This window comes from Dendrobium catenatum, unplaced genomic scaffold (assembly GCF_001605985.2).
Source record: "Dendrobium catenatum unplaced genomic scaffold, ASM160598v2 original_scaffold_117902, whole genome shotgun sequence".
NCBI classification, from domain to species: domain Eukaryota; kingdom Viridiplantae; phylum Streptophyta; class Magnoliopsida; order Asparagales; family Orchidaceae; genus Dendrobium; species Dendrobium catenatum.
Window position 1 is genome coordinate 178172 of NW_021436337.1, and position 15172 is coordinate 193343.

The 15172-nt window shown below is 36.1% G+C and overlaps 1 protein-coding gene across 2 annotated transcripts in view; it reads right to left on the reverse strand.

The window, feature by feature from the left end:
• LOC110112343 (hydroxyproline O-arabinosyltransferase 3-like) overlaps positions 1–14115 on the reverse strand; it is a 28302-nt gene extending 14187 nt beyond the window's left edge. The window contains exons 1-3 of one of the 2 annotated variants that reach the window (XM_028692083.1): positions 13933–14115; positions 13735–13750; positions 13234–13630 (exon numbers count right to left, since the gene is read on the reverse strand). In XM_028692083.1, the coding sequence (XP_028547916.1) occupies positions 13234–13623 (390 nt within the window). In that variant the 5' untranslated portion in view covers positions 13624–13630; positions 13735–13750; positions 13933–14115. Of the gene's footprint in view, positions 1–13233; positions 13631–13734; positions 13821–13932 lie in introns of both variants that reach the window. The other variant, XM_028692082.1, reaches the window with a different exon arrangement.
• Positions 14116–15172: the final 1057 nt, after the last annotated feature.

Genomic DNA, 15172 nt, shown 5'->3' on the forward strand with positions numbered 1-15172 from the left:
CCAACAAAAAATACCAAAATTTAAAATATTTAAAATTGAAATTAATCATTAAAATGCTTAAAGCAAAACTCATCCATCCTCCGCAATAATTTGTCGAGGTGGACAAGTTTGAAAATGCACCTCAGCTCAAAAAATGGCTAGTGTCTGGTCGAGATTATCACTAGGATTCATTCTCAATCCATCTCTTACCAGTAAGGATGTAGCACGTGTCATTTAACCAACGATTTTACCGCCAAATGGTAACGCAGGTAAACGGTTATAACCGAGGCCCTCTGAACCAGGTGGTTTGCCGCCAAATAACACCATTAAATTACGGTCATGGCCAGTGCCCATATGCTCCCCAACGACATCAAATCTTTAAGATATGAATCAATAGGATATAGTCAATAAGGCACAAAGACCTCTGCTAGCTAAGATGGATTCAAACTTGTCCCATTAGAAAAATATTCACCCCAGGTATACAAGATACTCTTAAACGACACAACCCATGTCTGCCGACAAGGATCCTTATGTTAGGTTGGGTCAACTACCTCCATGACTAAGTAGGCCAGGGACCACAATGGCCGAGACGACAGAACCATGGGATCTTCATCGGGCTCATCACCATTCTCCCACCATCTAGTTTAAGTGCAAGATGCTGAAATTTTTAATATAAAATATTAAATTTTCATAGAACAAACATGCTGCTATTATACACAAGATACTACGTGTCTCTATGTATCTATTTGATAACTAGCCTTATTCAAAAGTTCTCTCTTGTTATTGGGAGAGATAATTACCTATAAGGGCTTGTGTATATAGGAAACCAGAATTCATATCATAAATTCCTATCAAAATGAGGGTGAAATATCTGGGTAGGGTCTTATTTTAAACCCAACCATCCTTTTGAAAATTTACCCCAAAACTTAATTTGTTAAAACTCACCCGAAAGAGGGGAGGCTGAGGAGTAAATTTTTGGAGCCCATAGAATGTAGCTTTGTTGGTAGGTGGTCCTTTTGGTGTCAAAGGAGATGGATATAAGGTATGCCCTCGCCCATTTGCGCTCGCCCTCAACAGCATGCCTACTCAATGTACTTGCACTCGCCCGTCGCACTCAGCCAGGTCCGCTAGTCAGGTCCTGTTGGGTTGGGCTCGGTCTTGGGTACAATATTACATTTCAGTATGGCTTTTCATCTACATATTGACGAATAGTTTGAGAAAGTTATTCAAATACTGGAAGATCTTCTGATATTGTGTTCAAGACTTTAGTGGCAGTTGGAAAAATCACATCTCTCTAATCGAGTTTGCTTGCAATAATAGTTTTCAGTCAAATATATGTATAGCCCCTTATAAAGCTCTATATGGTAGATGTAGGACTCCTCTATCTTGGACAGAGATGGGTGAAAGAAATTTGATTGGGCCAACCCTAGTTGATAATACTACTGAAAAGATCCATCTGATCAGAGATAGATTAAAAGTTATATAGGATAGAAAAATAATATTACGATGCTAAGCAATGGGCTGTGGGATTACATGTTGGAGATTTCATATATATGAAAATCAGGTTGATGAAAAGTATCAGCAGATTTTGTAAAGAAGAAAAGCAAAGTTCAAGATATGTTAGATCATTTGAAGTCATGGAAAGGATCAAAAAATCTGCCTATAGTTTACAGTTACCAAATCATATGGCTGACATTCAAAATGTATTTCATGTGTCGCTTCTAAGGAAATGGATATCTCATTATGGGAACTAAGTCTGCAGAACAAATTGAGATATGTCCCAATCTGAGCTATGGAGAAGAACAAAAGAAAATTCTAGCTTATGTAGTCAGGAAATTAAGAAACAAATAGATTTCAATGGTTAAAGTCCAGTGGAGAAACAAAATAGGAAAATAAGCTACATGGGAGAAAGAATCCAAAATGAAGTAGTTGTATCCTAATATGTTTTGAGGGTTTGAGTTTTGAAATGTCGAGGATGACATTTTTCTGAGAGGAGAGTTGTAACACCCAAAAAGTTAGTGTGCAATTCAACATGTTCTGACCTGATCAAATTTAAGGTAATTAGTTAAATTTCTGCATTAGAACCCTTCTAAGAGTGGTTGGGAATATTTTGATGTGGGAGTCTGCATGTATTCTAAAATAGGTTCCATTGATATATTTGCATGTTCAAAGAAGTCTAAAAATTCTCCTGGGGTGTCGCAACGCTAGAGTTAACGGCGCCCCAATAGGAAGTTTTCTGGAATTTTGAAAAAAAATTCAGCATGACGATGCTGAGGTTGGCACTACTGTGCTGTGGACTCCCAGAAAAAGCACCGTGCAAGCACTATTGGGGGCTACGATACTTGACATGAATTTTCAATTTAAATATCAATTTCTGCTAAAACGCCACTCCATTTATTTGTTAGGGTTGCCGACTAGTGAGAGAGAGATTTCTATAGAGAGAAGATGGATTTGGGCTACTTCGGATAGTTTACAACTAACGACACAGTTCTAAAAGTTGCTTGGATCGAGATAGTTGACATTTTGTCCATCTCAGTTTTAAAAAAATACAAAAAATTCTAGTATTTCTTGATTTAATTTATATTTCTTTAGTTTAAAATTAGGATAACTTTATACTTGCAAAATTTTCACCATTTAACTTTCTGTATGTTATAGAGATATAAATTTTGAATATTTAAGTATTTTTTTAGAAATTTTACACCAAGAATTTTAAGAATTACACTATTTTAATTTATTATAAGATAATCCTGAACCTGAAAAATAATGTTATAGTATAATTAAAGTCTTTAAATAGTGTTCTAAATAATCTATGATAATTTGGTTATATTCTGAAATAGTGAATTTATGCATAGTACCCTATTTTTCTGCCTACCATTAAGATATTTTGGTAATTTTCGAAATGATTTTGTTTACATTCTTATTACTATAATGTAATGAATTATGTGCTTATCTGATCAAATTGTGTGATTTTGAGGAGGTCTAGAGTTGATGGAGAAAGTTTTGTTCTGGTATAAAATGCACGTTTTGTGCCTAAGGCATATTCTGTGCCAATGGCACATTGTAGTGCTAAGGGCTCATTCTGTGCTACCATTAAGATATTTTAATAATTTCCGAAATGATTTTATTTACATTCTTGTTACTGCAATGAAATAAATTATGTGTTTATGATTGAATTGTGTGATTTTGAGGAGGTCTAGAGTGGATGGAGAAAGTTTTATTTTGGTATTAATGCACATTTTTTTCCGTAGGGCACATTATGTGTTATATGCACACTCTGTTCTATTGCTGACATTGGGAGTCATAAGGTTCTTTTATGAATTCTATTTGTTGGAAGTCATAAGGGTTAGAATTATATGAATTTTATCTGTTGAGAGACATAAGGGCTAGAATTATCTAAATTTTGTTCGAAATGAAATATTTGTTTATTTATTTTTTCAGCACTATTATTTTAATTCTCGATAACTGCAATTACTATTTTTGCTAAGCATAAAAATCTATTATATTGCTTTTAGCACTCAATTAATGCTTAATAACAAATTCATTTGAAATTTTAGATTGATAAATATGACATCTGAGTTGTGTTAGCTCACAGTTATTCTATCTTTTGTGTTTTTAGGGTTTGGGAAATGAAAAAAGCCTATTGAATAGCAGTTTTTTGGATTCAATCTGGTCTATATAGGGACTTCTTTTTTGAAATTTTTACACAATCATAAAAAATTATTTATTATACTCTATTTTGTATTCCGATCTACAACAATATATTGTAGTTTAATTATTATACGTATATTTGATGATAAATGAAAAAAAATGTGGATAAGTTTATTTTCAGTATAATGACAGTTTTTAGCAGCTTTATAGTTTTTTTGTTTGTTTTAAAGTTAAAATTGGACGAAAAATATGAATAATTTTCAAAACTCGGATATTGAGGTCAATATGCTGCAAACAAACATGAAAGGATCTGACTCATCTATATGGGCTTTATCAGGTTGGGTAGTGACAGGAGGAACCCTTGCGAAGTGCAACCCATGATTTCCGCTTAGCATGACCTTCCCTCACAGTTATTCTATCTTTTGTGTTTTTAGGGTTTGGGAAATGAAAAAAGCCTATTGAATAGCAGTTTTTTGGATTCAATCTGGTCTATATAGGGACTTCTTTTTTGAAATTTTTACACAATCATAAAAAATTATTTATTATACTCTATTTTGTATTCCGATCTACAACAATATATTGTAGTTTAATTATAACTCCAAAGGGAAAAAGGCACTTACCTAAGCTTCTTATTCCTCCAAGGAGTTCCCCCAAAGTTTTGTTCCTCCTACCGAAAATGTTATCCATATCTCATATGAAGAAGTCTCTAAAGGCTATGAAGAATTGGGGCTTTGTCGACTATTCAATCGAAAAACTCTTACTACGAAGCCGCATACTACGAATTCTATTTGTTGGAAGTCATAAGGGTCAGAATTCTATGAATTTTATCTGTTGAGAGACATAAGGGCTAGAATTATCTGAATTTTGTTTGAAATGAAATATTTGTTTATTTATTTTTTCAGCACTATCATTTGATTTCTTGATAACTGCAATTACTACTTTTGCTAAGCATAAAAATCTATTATATTGCTTTTAGCACTCAATTAATGCTTAATAACAAATTTATTTGAAATTTTAGATTGATAAATATGACATTTGAGCTGTGTTAGCTCACAGTTATTCTGTCTTTTGTTTTTATGGTTTGGGAAATGAAAAAAGCCTATTGAATAACAGTTTTTTGGATTCAATCTAAGTTTATATAGGGATTTCTTTTTTGAAATTTTTACATAATCATAACAAATTATTTATTATACTCTATTTTGTATTTCGATCTACAACAATATACTGCAGTTTAATTATTATACGTATATTTGATGATAAATGAAAAAAAAAAACTGTTGATAAGTTTATTTTCAGTATATTGACAGTTTTTAGCAGCTTTATAGTTTTTTGTTTGTTTTAAAGTTAAAATTGGACGAAAAATATGAATAATTTTCAAAACTCGGATATTGAGGTCAACATGTTGCAAACAAACATGAAAGGATCTGACTCATCTGTGGGTTTTATCAGGTTGGGTAGTAACAGGAGGAACCCTAGCCGAAGTGCAACCCCTGATTTCCAGTACACCTCCCTTTCGGCATTGCTAGAGGCCATTATCCTAACCTTTTTCCACCTCCACCTCACCTTATGGCTAATAATATTTTTGCTTAGCATGACCTTCCTCCTTTAGCTAACCTCCAAGCCGCATACTATAACGTTGACCTTCCTTCAACCCCCCCCCCCCCCCCCCCCCAAACACGGTTAGCCTCACCGACAACGAACCCCATAACTCCAACAGGAAAAAGGCACTTACCTAAGCTTCTTCTTCCTCCAAGGAGTTCCCCCAAAGGTTTGTTCCTCCTACCGAAAATGTTATCCAGTTCTCATATGAAGAAGTCTCTAAAGGCTATGAAGAATTGGGGCTTTATCGACTATTCAATCAAAAAACTGTTGCAAATCTAGTTTTATGAATTAGAATTTTGATGATAACAAACATTCCTATTTTTTTACGACTGCCTTGCTCACTAACATTTCAGGTCAACAAGATCAAGTGCAACTCAAGCCAGCTCAAGATTCGGTAGATTAGGTTTGAGTCAGTTTGTAATGTATTTTTTCCCTTTCTTGAGTCAATTGTAATCTCTGTGGTGTCTGATGCTAAGTAACATTACACACACACACTTGGGTGAATTTTTTTGTCTGACTTAGAGTTTTCTGATTTTGCTAATATTGTCTGGGACGATCTAAAAATCGTCCTGGATGATCGGTTAAAAACAGAAACCCTAATTAGGGCATCTTGGTTAAGGCAGCCGTCATTAAGCATGTCGTCCTGGACGATTTTTTTATCGGCCGGGACGATATGCTCAAATCAGAAAGAATCAGTCGCTAGATCTATTTATGAAGTTTTATTTTTTAATCATCGTCCAGGACATCGGCCTGGACGATGGGGTTCAATTATGCCTAAATTGATCTGGTGATTAAGGAAAGTAATTAAAGTTGATTGATTCGATCATATCGTCCTGGACGATCGCAGGATCGATCAGGATGATCAGTTCAAAAACCTTGGTTGCTCCTGGACTACAAAAAATCATACATCGTCTGTTCAGAGCGATGTTCTGGACGATTTTGCACAGATTTGAACTAATCGGCTAGGACGATCAAGTCATTTTGTTTTCGTCCAGACTCCCATCCAGGGCGATGTTCTGGACGATATTTCCTGATTTGTACTAATCGTACAGGACGATATATTATCATCCTGGATGATAGGAACAAAAAATCTTCTAATCGTCCCAAGTCGTCCGGGCTGATTGAGCTTAATTTGTACTGATCGTACAGGACGATAGCAATATCGTCCTAGACGATAAAGTCGGTTCTTGAAAATCTATCTAAAGGACTCGTGTTTTCTCAAGCACAAGCATCTTTTGCTGCTGCCTTGACCTGAGATAGCCTAGAGGAGAGGAAGAGAGAGGGAGAGAGAGGGAGGAACTTGTGAGGGGGAGCTTGTGAGGGGATTTCACAAGGGTTTCTCCAAGCAAGGGTCTAAGGTGTCTTCTCCAATCATCGTTCCTCGTTCTTGGATGCTCAAGGGAGGTCTTCTTCAGCAATTGATCGAGGTTATCTGCCTGCTTCAGGAGAAAGAAAAAGGAGTCGGTTCTCTGCCACACCGGGGTTAGTGAAAATGAGTGTTTTTGTAAGGGCTTCTCCGCCTAGCTGTGGGGGCTAAAGGAGAGATACTAAGTTAGTGCAATATTCGGAGGGTGCCTCCGAGGAGAGGACGTAGGTCAAGGTTTGACCGAACCACTATAAATCTGGTGTGTTCTTTCCTTTGTTTTTTACTTACGCATTTAATTTCCGCACTTTATTTTTCTTGTGGTGAATTGTGTTTTGGTTTGAGTTCGTGATTTGATTGAAAAGTTTTTAAAATACCAATTCATCCCCCTCTTGGTTAGCCTCGGAACTAGTTCATAAGGGTTTAACATCCCTAACAAACTTTCAAAAACTCTTACTACGAAGTCTTATTCTCTTCCATAAAAAAAGGTGCGGAATCTCAAAGGAACCTATGTCTTCTTTCACTCAATGAAGGGTTTTCTCTATTAAATTTTTCTAGTAGTTGAGGATTTTGACATGCAATGGATAGGGGGGTTGTATATGCTTCAAATTTTATTAAAATTTTCTACTGTCGTATATGCTTCCAATTCTATGGCTGCGAGATCCTTTAGCTTAATCTAAAACAATTAGGGAAGAACATCTCTGCCGCTTGGATCATCATGGGAGACTTCAACTGTTGTAAATTCTCTCATGAAAAATCTGGAGGCAACCCTATTCCCAATAACAAGTTATGGGAACATAACAAGTTTATCTTCGAGGCTGGTATCAAGGATCTTGTTTCAGTGAAGGGTTTTCCCTAGGGCTCCAATGCTTATAACATTTCTGAGTTTAGACCTATCTCAATTTGCAATACAGTTTACAAGATTATCTCTAAAATCTTGGCTAATAGTCTTAAGCTTCTCATGTCTCACATTATAAGCCCCGATCACGTTAATTTTATAAGCAAAAGGATCTCCACTAATTATATCCTCCTAGCCTCCGAACTATTTGGAGAATTAAAAAACAATCAAACTACCATTAAGATATTTTGGTAATTTCCGAAATGAATTTATTTACATTCTTGTTACTGCAATGAAATAAATTATGTGTTTCTGATTGAATTGTGTGATTTTACGGAGGTCTGGAATGGATGGAGAAAGTTTTGTTTTGGTGTTAATGCACATTTTTTTCCATAGGGCACATTCTGTGTTATATGCAGACTCTGTTATGTTGCTGACATTGGGAATCATAAGGTTCTTCTATGAATTCTATTTGTTGGAAGTCATAAGGGTCAAAATTCTATGAATTTTATCCGTTGAGAGACATAAGGGTTAGAATTATCTGAATTTTGTCTGAAATGAAATATTTGTTTATTTATTTTTTCAGCACTATCATTTGAATTCTCGATAACTGCAATTACTACTTTTGCTAAGCATAAAAATCTATTATATTTCTTTTAGCACTCAATTAATGCTTAATAACAAATTCATTTGAAATTTTAGATTGATAAATATGCATCTGAGCTGTGTTAGCTCATAGTTATTCTGTCTTTTGTTTTTAGGGTTTGGGAAATGAAAAAAGCCTATTGAATAATAGTTTTTTGGATTCAATCTGAGTCTATATAGGGACTTCTTTTTTGAAATTTTTACACAGTCATAACAAATTATTTATTATACTCTATTTTGTATTCCGGTCTACAACAATATACTGTAGTTTAATTATTATACGTATATTTGATGATAAATGAAAAAAAAATTGTGGATAAGTTTATTTTCAGTATATTGACAGTTTTTAGCATCTTTATAGTTTTTTGTTTGTTTTAAAGTTAAAATTGGACGAAAAATATGAATAATTTTCAAAACTCGGATATTAAGGTTAGCATGTTGCAAACAAACATGAAAGGATATGACTCATCTGTGGGTTTATCAGGTTGGGTAGTGACAGGAGGAACCCTAGCTGAAGTGCAACCCCTGATTTCCGGTACACCCCCTCCCTTTCGGCACTGCCAGAGGCCATTATCCCAACCTTTTCCACCTCCACCCCACCTTATGGCTAATAATCTTTTTGCTTAGCTGACCTTCCTCCTTTAGCTAACCTCCAGTAACGTCAACCTTCCCTCAACACCCCCCCCCCCAACGAACCCTATAACTCCAACGGGAAAAAGGCACTTACCTAAGCTTCTTCTTCCTCCAAGGAGTTCCCCCAAAGTTTTGTTCCCCCTACCGAAAATGTTATCCAGTTCTCATATGAAGAAGACTCTAAAGGCTATGAAGAATTGGGGCTTTGTCGACTATTCAATCGAAAACTCTTACTACGAAGCCGCATACTACGAATTCTATTTGTTGAAAGTTATAAGGGTCAGAATTCTATGAATTTTATCAGTTGAGAGACATAAGGGCTAGAATTATCTGAATTTTGTCTGAAATGAAATATTTGTTTATTTATTTTTTCACACTATCATTTGAATTCTCGATAACTGCAATTACTACTTTTGCTAAGCATAAAAATGTATTATATTGCTTTTAGCACTCAATTAATGCTTAATAACAAATTCATTTGAAATATTAGATTGATAAATATGACATCTGAGCTGTGTTAGCTCACGGTTATTCTGTCTTTTGTTTTTATGGTTTGGGAAATGAAAAAAGCCTATTGAATAGTAGTTTTTTGGATTCAATCTGAGTTTATATAGGGACTTCTTTTTTGAAATTTTTACACAGTCATAACAAATTATTTATTATACTCTATTTTGTATTCCGATCTACAACAATATATTGTAGTTTAATTATTATACGTATATTTGATGATAAATGAAAAAAAATTGTTGATAAGTTTATTTTCAGTATATTGACAGTTTTTAGAAGCTTTATAGTTTTTTGTTTGTTTTAAAGTTAAAATTGGACGAAAAATATGAAAAATTTTCAAAACTCGGATATTGAGGTCAACATGTTGCAAACAAACATGAAAGGATCTGACTCATCTGTGGGTTTTATCAAGTTGGGTAGTGATAGGAGGAACCCTAGCCGAAGTGCAACCCCTGATTTCCGGTACACCCCCTCCCTTTCGGCACTGCCAGAGGCCATTATCCCAACCTTTTTCCACCTCCACCTCACCATATGGCTAATAATCTTTTTTCTTAGCATGACCTTCCTCCTTTAGCTAACCTCCAAGCCGCATACTGTAACGCCGACCTTCCCTCAACACCCCCCCCCCCCTCCAGCGAACCCCATAACTCCAACGAGAAAAAGGCACTTACCTAAGCTTCTTCTTCCTCCAAAGAGTTCCCCCAAAGATTTGTTCCTCCTACCAAAATGTTATCCAGTTCTCATATGAAGAAGTCTCTAAAGGCTATGAAGAATTGGGGCTTTGTCGACTATTCAATGGAAATACTCTTACTACGAAGTCTTATTCTCTTCCATAAAAAAAGGTGCGGAATCTCAAAGGAACCTATGTCTTCTTTCACTCAGTGAAGGGTTTTCTCTATTAAATTTTTCTAGTGTTGAGGATTTTGACATGCAATGGATAGGGGGGTTGTATATGCTTCCAATTCTATTAAAATTTTCTACTGTCGTATATGCTTCCAATTCTATGGCTGCGAGATCCTTTAGCTTAATCTAAAACAATTAGGGGAGAACATCTCTGCTGCTTGGATCATCATGGGAAACTTCAACTGTTGTAAATTCTCTCATGAAAAATCTGGAGGCAACCCTATTCCCAATAACAAGTTATGGGAACATAACAAGTTTATCTTCGAGGCTGGTATCAAGGATCTTGTTTCGGTGGGCCTCAAGTACATTTAGTTCAGTCAAAGACTTTCTACCCCTATCCATATTATGCTCGATAGGATTCTATTTAATGAAGCTTGGTTCCAACTGTTCCCATCATCCTACTACAAAATTGAACGACCTATGTGCTCAGATCATTCTCCCCTGATCCTTTATACCCGACCCCTCATAAGAAGGAGCCTTAGATTCCAAATTAAAAATTATTGGGTTAAAATCACTCAATTTTAGGACATCCTTTTAAAAGTGTTTTCTCAAAGCATGGTTGATAACCCCACTGTTAATCTTTACTCCAAATTGAAGTCTCTGAAGGCTATGATCAAAACCATGAATTGGGCATCATCTGATAATCTATATCACAACCTTTAAGATCTACAAAGAAAACACTTTTTAAGCCTTCAACAGCTTCACACTAATCCAACTGATGCTTCCCTTAATGTTCTCACTAAAGAAATTGGTGAAAAGCTCTCTCAACCTCAATCAGCTTGGGCCTCTTGGATCTCTTAAAGAAGTAAAGCCAAATGGCTTCTACATGAGGATGCTGATCTCAATTATCTTTATATGAAGCTTCATTAAAAAAATCAAATTATTTCAAGGAGATCTCTACCCCATCTAGCACTTTCAACTCACCTATTGAGTTTTTTACTTCATAGTTTGGATCAGAATGGTTTTTTCCCTTATTTACTAGTTGAATAAAAGTCTGTATTGATGATGTTCATTTCTCAATATGCTACTATGGTGGGGCTATAGGGCTTTTTTAGCTCTACATCTGGATTGAGACAAGGATGTCTCTTGTCCCCTTACCTATTTTTCATCATTATGGATGGTTTGTTTACCCTTTTCAAAATGTCCATTCTCAACAATACTTATAAGGGCAACCAAAAAGAAAATCAGCAAATCTCTCATTTATTTTATGTAGATGATCTGCCAGTCTTTGGACATGCCACCAACCAGAATGCTATTACCCTGAAAGACATTTTGAGGGATTTCTAACTTGAATATGATCTCCAAATTAATCACAGGAAAAGAAACATCTTCTTCTCTATCAATGCTAACAACATCACTAACTTTTGTTCTATTCTTAATCTCTCTGTTTCTACATTCCCTCTCAAATATTTGGGCATTCACATATCCTCCAAAAGGCTCCTTCTCCATGACTTCCAGCCCTTGATTCAAAAGATATCTTCTATGCTAGATGGTTGGAAAGCTAGAATGATGTCATTTGCGGGTAGACTTCAATATTTAAGATAAACTATTTTGAATTGTTTTTTATGCTGGCTTAGAAGCTCGTCTTTTATTAGTAGAAGGTGTGCTAAATTTCTTTATCACAGTGACACTAATGCCAAAAAGCTTCACCTCATCTCTTGAAAAAAAACTTATCTTCCTAAGCAATGCGGTGGTTTGGGCATTCCTGACATTCAAGCTCTTATATATGCACATGGTTTTTCATTTATCTGGCGCCTCCTCACCACCGACAGTCCCCTCATTCATTGGCGTAAAGAGAAATATTTCTTTTGCTAGAAACCAACTTCTCAAAATTGCTTCTCTTTTTAGAAGAATATTAATGAGATTGCTAATAGTCATAAGTCCAATTGCATCTTCCACATCACGTCTAATGCAAAATTTTCCTTCTGGAATCAATTATGTAATGGGAAGACTTCTGTTTGAAATTCTGGGCTCCTCTCCCTCCCATCATCCACCCCCTTCACCTCCTCTACATCCACCTTCATCTCCAATGACACATGGAACCTTCCTTCTACTCTCTTTGTTGATATCAAGGAAAATATTACTCAAGTTCATTCTCGTCGGCTAATGGCCTTGTTTTAACTTAGAAAGGTTTAGATACTCCTCTCTTCAAGGATTTTTTATCAGGTATATATAAGGAACTTCCCACTATCTCTTGGCCCCCATTTATTTGGCACAAGAGATTTGTCATCCGTTACTCCTGTTATGCTTGACTTGCTATAGCCGGAAGCCTTAAAACATCATATGTTCTAATTAAACGTGGAATCACTGTGTAGCCTCTTTGCACATTCTGTAACAATTTTGATGAAAGCAACACACAACTTCTTTTTGAATGCAATTTCATATTTAATATTGTTTCATCTTTTATACCTTGGGCTAATGAGGTTAAGCCTGATTTAAATGCTTCAACACATTCATGACTTGCCTCAAGTTTCCATTGTTAAAGATCTTTGCTTTTGTACTACCTGTTGCTATGTTTCTTTTATTTGGAGGGAAAGAAATGTTAGGATTTTTGATAATTCCATTAGCATCTCTTCCACTTTATGCCATCAAATCAAGAAAACTATTGTTGCTAAGGTATCTAGATGGAAGAAATATAATGACATTGTGCATCTCATTTCTTAACATTTGGAGGGCTAGAATTAGTGGCTTGTAGTTCCTTTGGTTGCTTTTTAGGCCTCTTCTTTTGGATGTTGATGGTTCTTTGGATGTCATGATGCCAGTTTTTTGGATGTCAAATGCTATTTTCCTGGAAGAAGTTTTGTAAGACAATGATGAGAGCCTTCTGCACCCGTCTGTCATATTTCCCCTTTGGAAGGCTTCCAACAACCAGGGGAAATCCGAGATCCTATCAAGACAGATGTTATTCATGACTCTAAGGGATTTTTATACTTTTGAGTCATGTTTTGTTTTAGTATTTTTCATTTTTCCTTTATCATGAAATGTATTACCCATAGTTCAGTTTATGTTGAGTTTGCATGGGGTTCTGTTTTTGAGCAAATCTATTCTGGCTATAAATAAAATTTAACGCACAGACCAAAATCTGTAGAAATCTATTAGTACAAAGATTTCTCACCTGATCCACACCGGATGGGAGGGGGTCAACCACAAAAGTAGGGATCTCTTTCATCAAATCATCTGGGCTCCCAGAATGCAACACCCTTGTGAAACCTCCCATCTCTGAACCTTCTGAATCCTTCATCTTCTTATACCAGTAGTACATTATCCGGCACTGCCACTTACTGTAAGGAGAATCGGTCGCTGTGAGTGCCACATGGAATGGCCTTCTTTGGCCCTCAGATTCCTTCAACTCATTGGGTCTCTGAATCATGGAATCAGATCGCCGGGAAAGTTCCATCTCCCCATCATTATTCTGGCTGTGGATTACTAGAGTGACGAGATTATAGGTGGCTACAAAGAATCCAAATCCAAGGAGAACAAGGAAAAAAGGCGACGGTTTGGCCATCCTTCGCCTGTAAATTACTTCCGGGATTAAAACCAAGGCTCAACGCATCTTCTATGCTTGGTAATCATATCTGAGAGTCGAATCTCAATGGCTTTTGGATGAATTTCAGACCTTTTCCAAGAGCTTCCTTTAATTTGGCAAAGAAAACACTTAAGAAGATGGCGGAACGAGCAGGCCGAAGAGCCGGCAAAGGCAGACTTGTAAGGAGGAAAAGTTTCCGAGGATTAAAAAGACTTGCATCCAGAGAAAGCAAGCATCTGACACAGATCGAAACTCAAAAAGAGGTATACAGAGAGATAAAAATCGCACCTTCAAATTTGGAAGGCCTGCAATGAGATGGGACGGCGAGAGGAGGCGTGGAAGTCTTCGACGAACAATAGGCTTGTTGGATCGTTGAGAGGAGAAATTTTAAAATTGGAACTGAGAGAAAAGAGAGAGAAACGCGTTGGAGTGGACTGAAATTCTCAACGGGTTGTGATGCCGTACCAATTTTGGTTGTATTTTAATGAGCAAGTAGCTATGTGGGAAGATAAAACCCCTGAAAAGACAATTTTTTACTCTGATTAGCAATGCTTTAAAAATCGGATCAAATTGGTTGGTTCAACTAATTTAATTGTGAATCAGCTGGCCGGCCGGTTGCGCTTTGCTTCAAAACTGGTTTCGTAGATAATCGGATTTGAACCATTCGAACTGGCGATTCAATCGTCAAACCATAAAATAGGTCCCAGTTTCTGATAACTGGCCAATTCTGCTACAGCCCATTTTGAGTTGTTTAGTGAAGATCGGATGACTCAAATCAAAGAAGGTGAAGCTTATATGAAATCGAAAAAACAAAAAACCCTACAATTCATTCAGACATATCGGTATCACGTATCATCCTCCCTGTTCCTGCTCGACGTATCTTCTTCCCATCGCTGTCTCCTGCTAGTTCGCAAAGCCAACACCGAACCGAAGGCTTCCCTCTCGTGTTCAACTCCTCCTTTCCGACCCAATGTCTGTTCTTCACCTCTTCTTTTCGCATTCGGTACTTACCCTCGCGTGCTCAATCCAAGCATCATCTCTTTGGACTATGATTCATGCATAACTTCTATTTCTCTTTCCTAATGTTGCATCCTACTTGTCATATTATATTAGCATTACTTGAGGATCAAGGGAAAGATTTTATTGGACCCATTAGGATGAACTTAACATAATCTATCTCGAGAAGATTCCTCTAACACTAATCTTAGGATTTCTTAGGAAGATCTTATAAAAAGTACAAGAGGTCCTAGAAAAAGAGTTTTAGGATTAAAGCCTATAAAAATACATTTCCTTGAGAAAAAATAGGAGATTTATCAGGCCTTAAGTCAACCTATTCATAGGCTTAAGTAAGTCTAAGCTAGTGATTATATGACTTTTCATGATTGAATTTATATTGTTTACAATATCTTGTAGTTGTATTGATGCTGACTTACTATAGTGAGGTGTCAAGCTGCATTGAAGTTAATAAGTTATGCTTTATAAGAAAAATGTTGAGATAGATTGCAGTTGTTTTCTTGAAAATGAAATA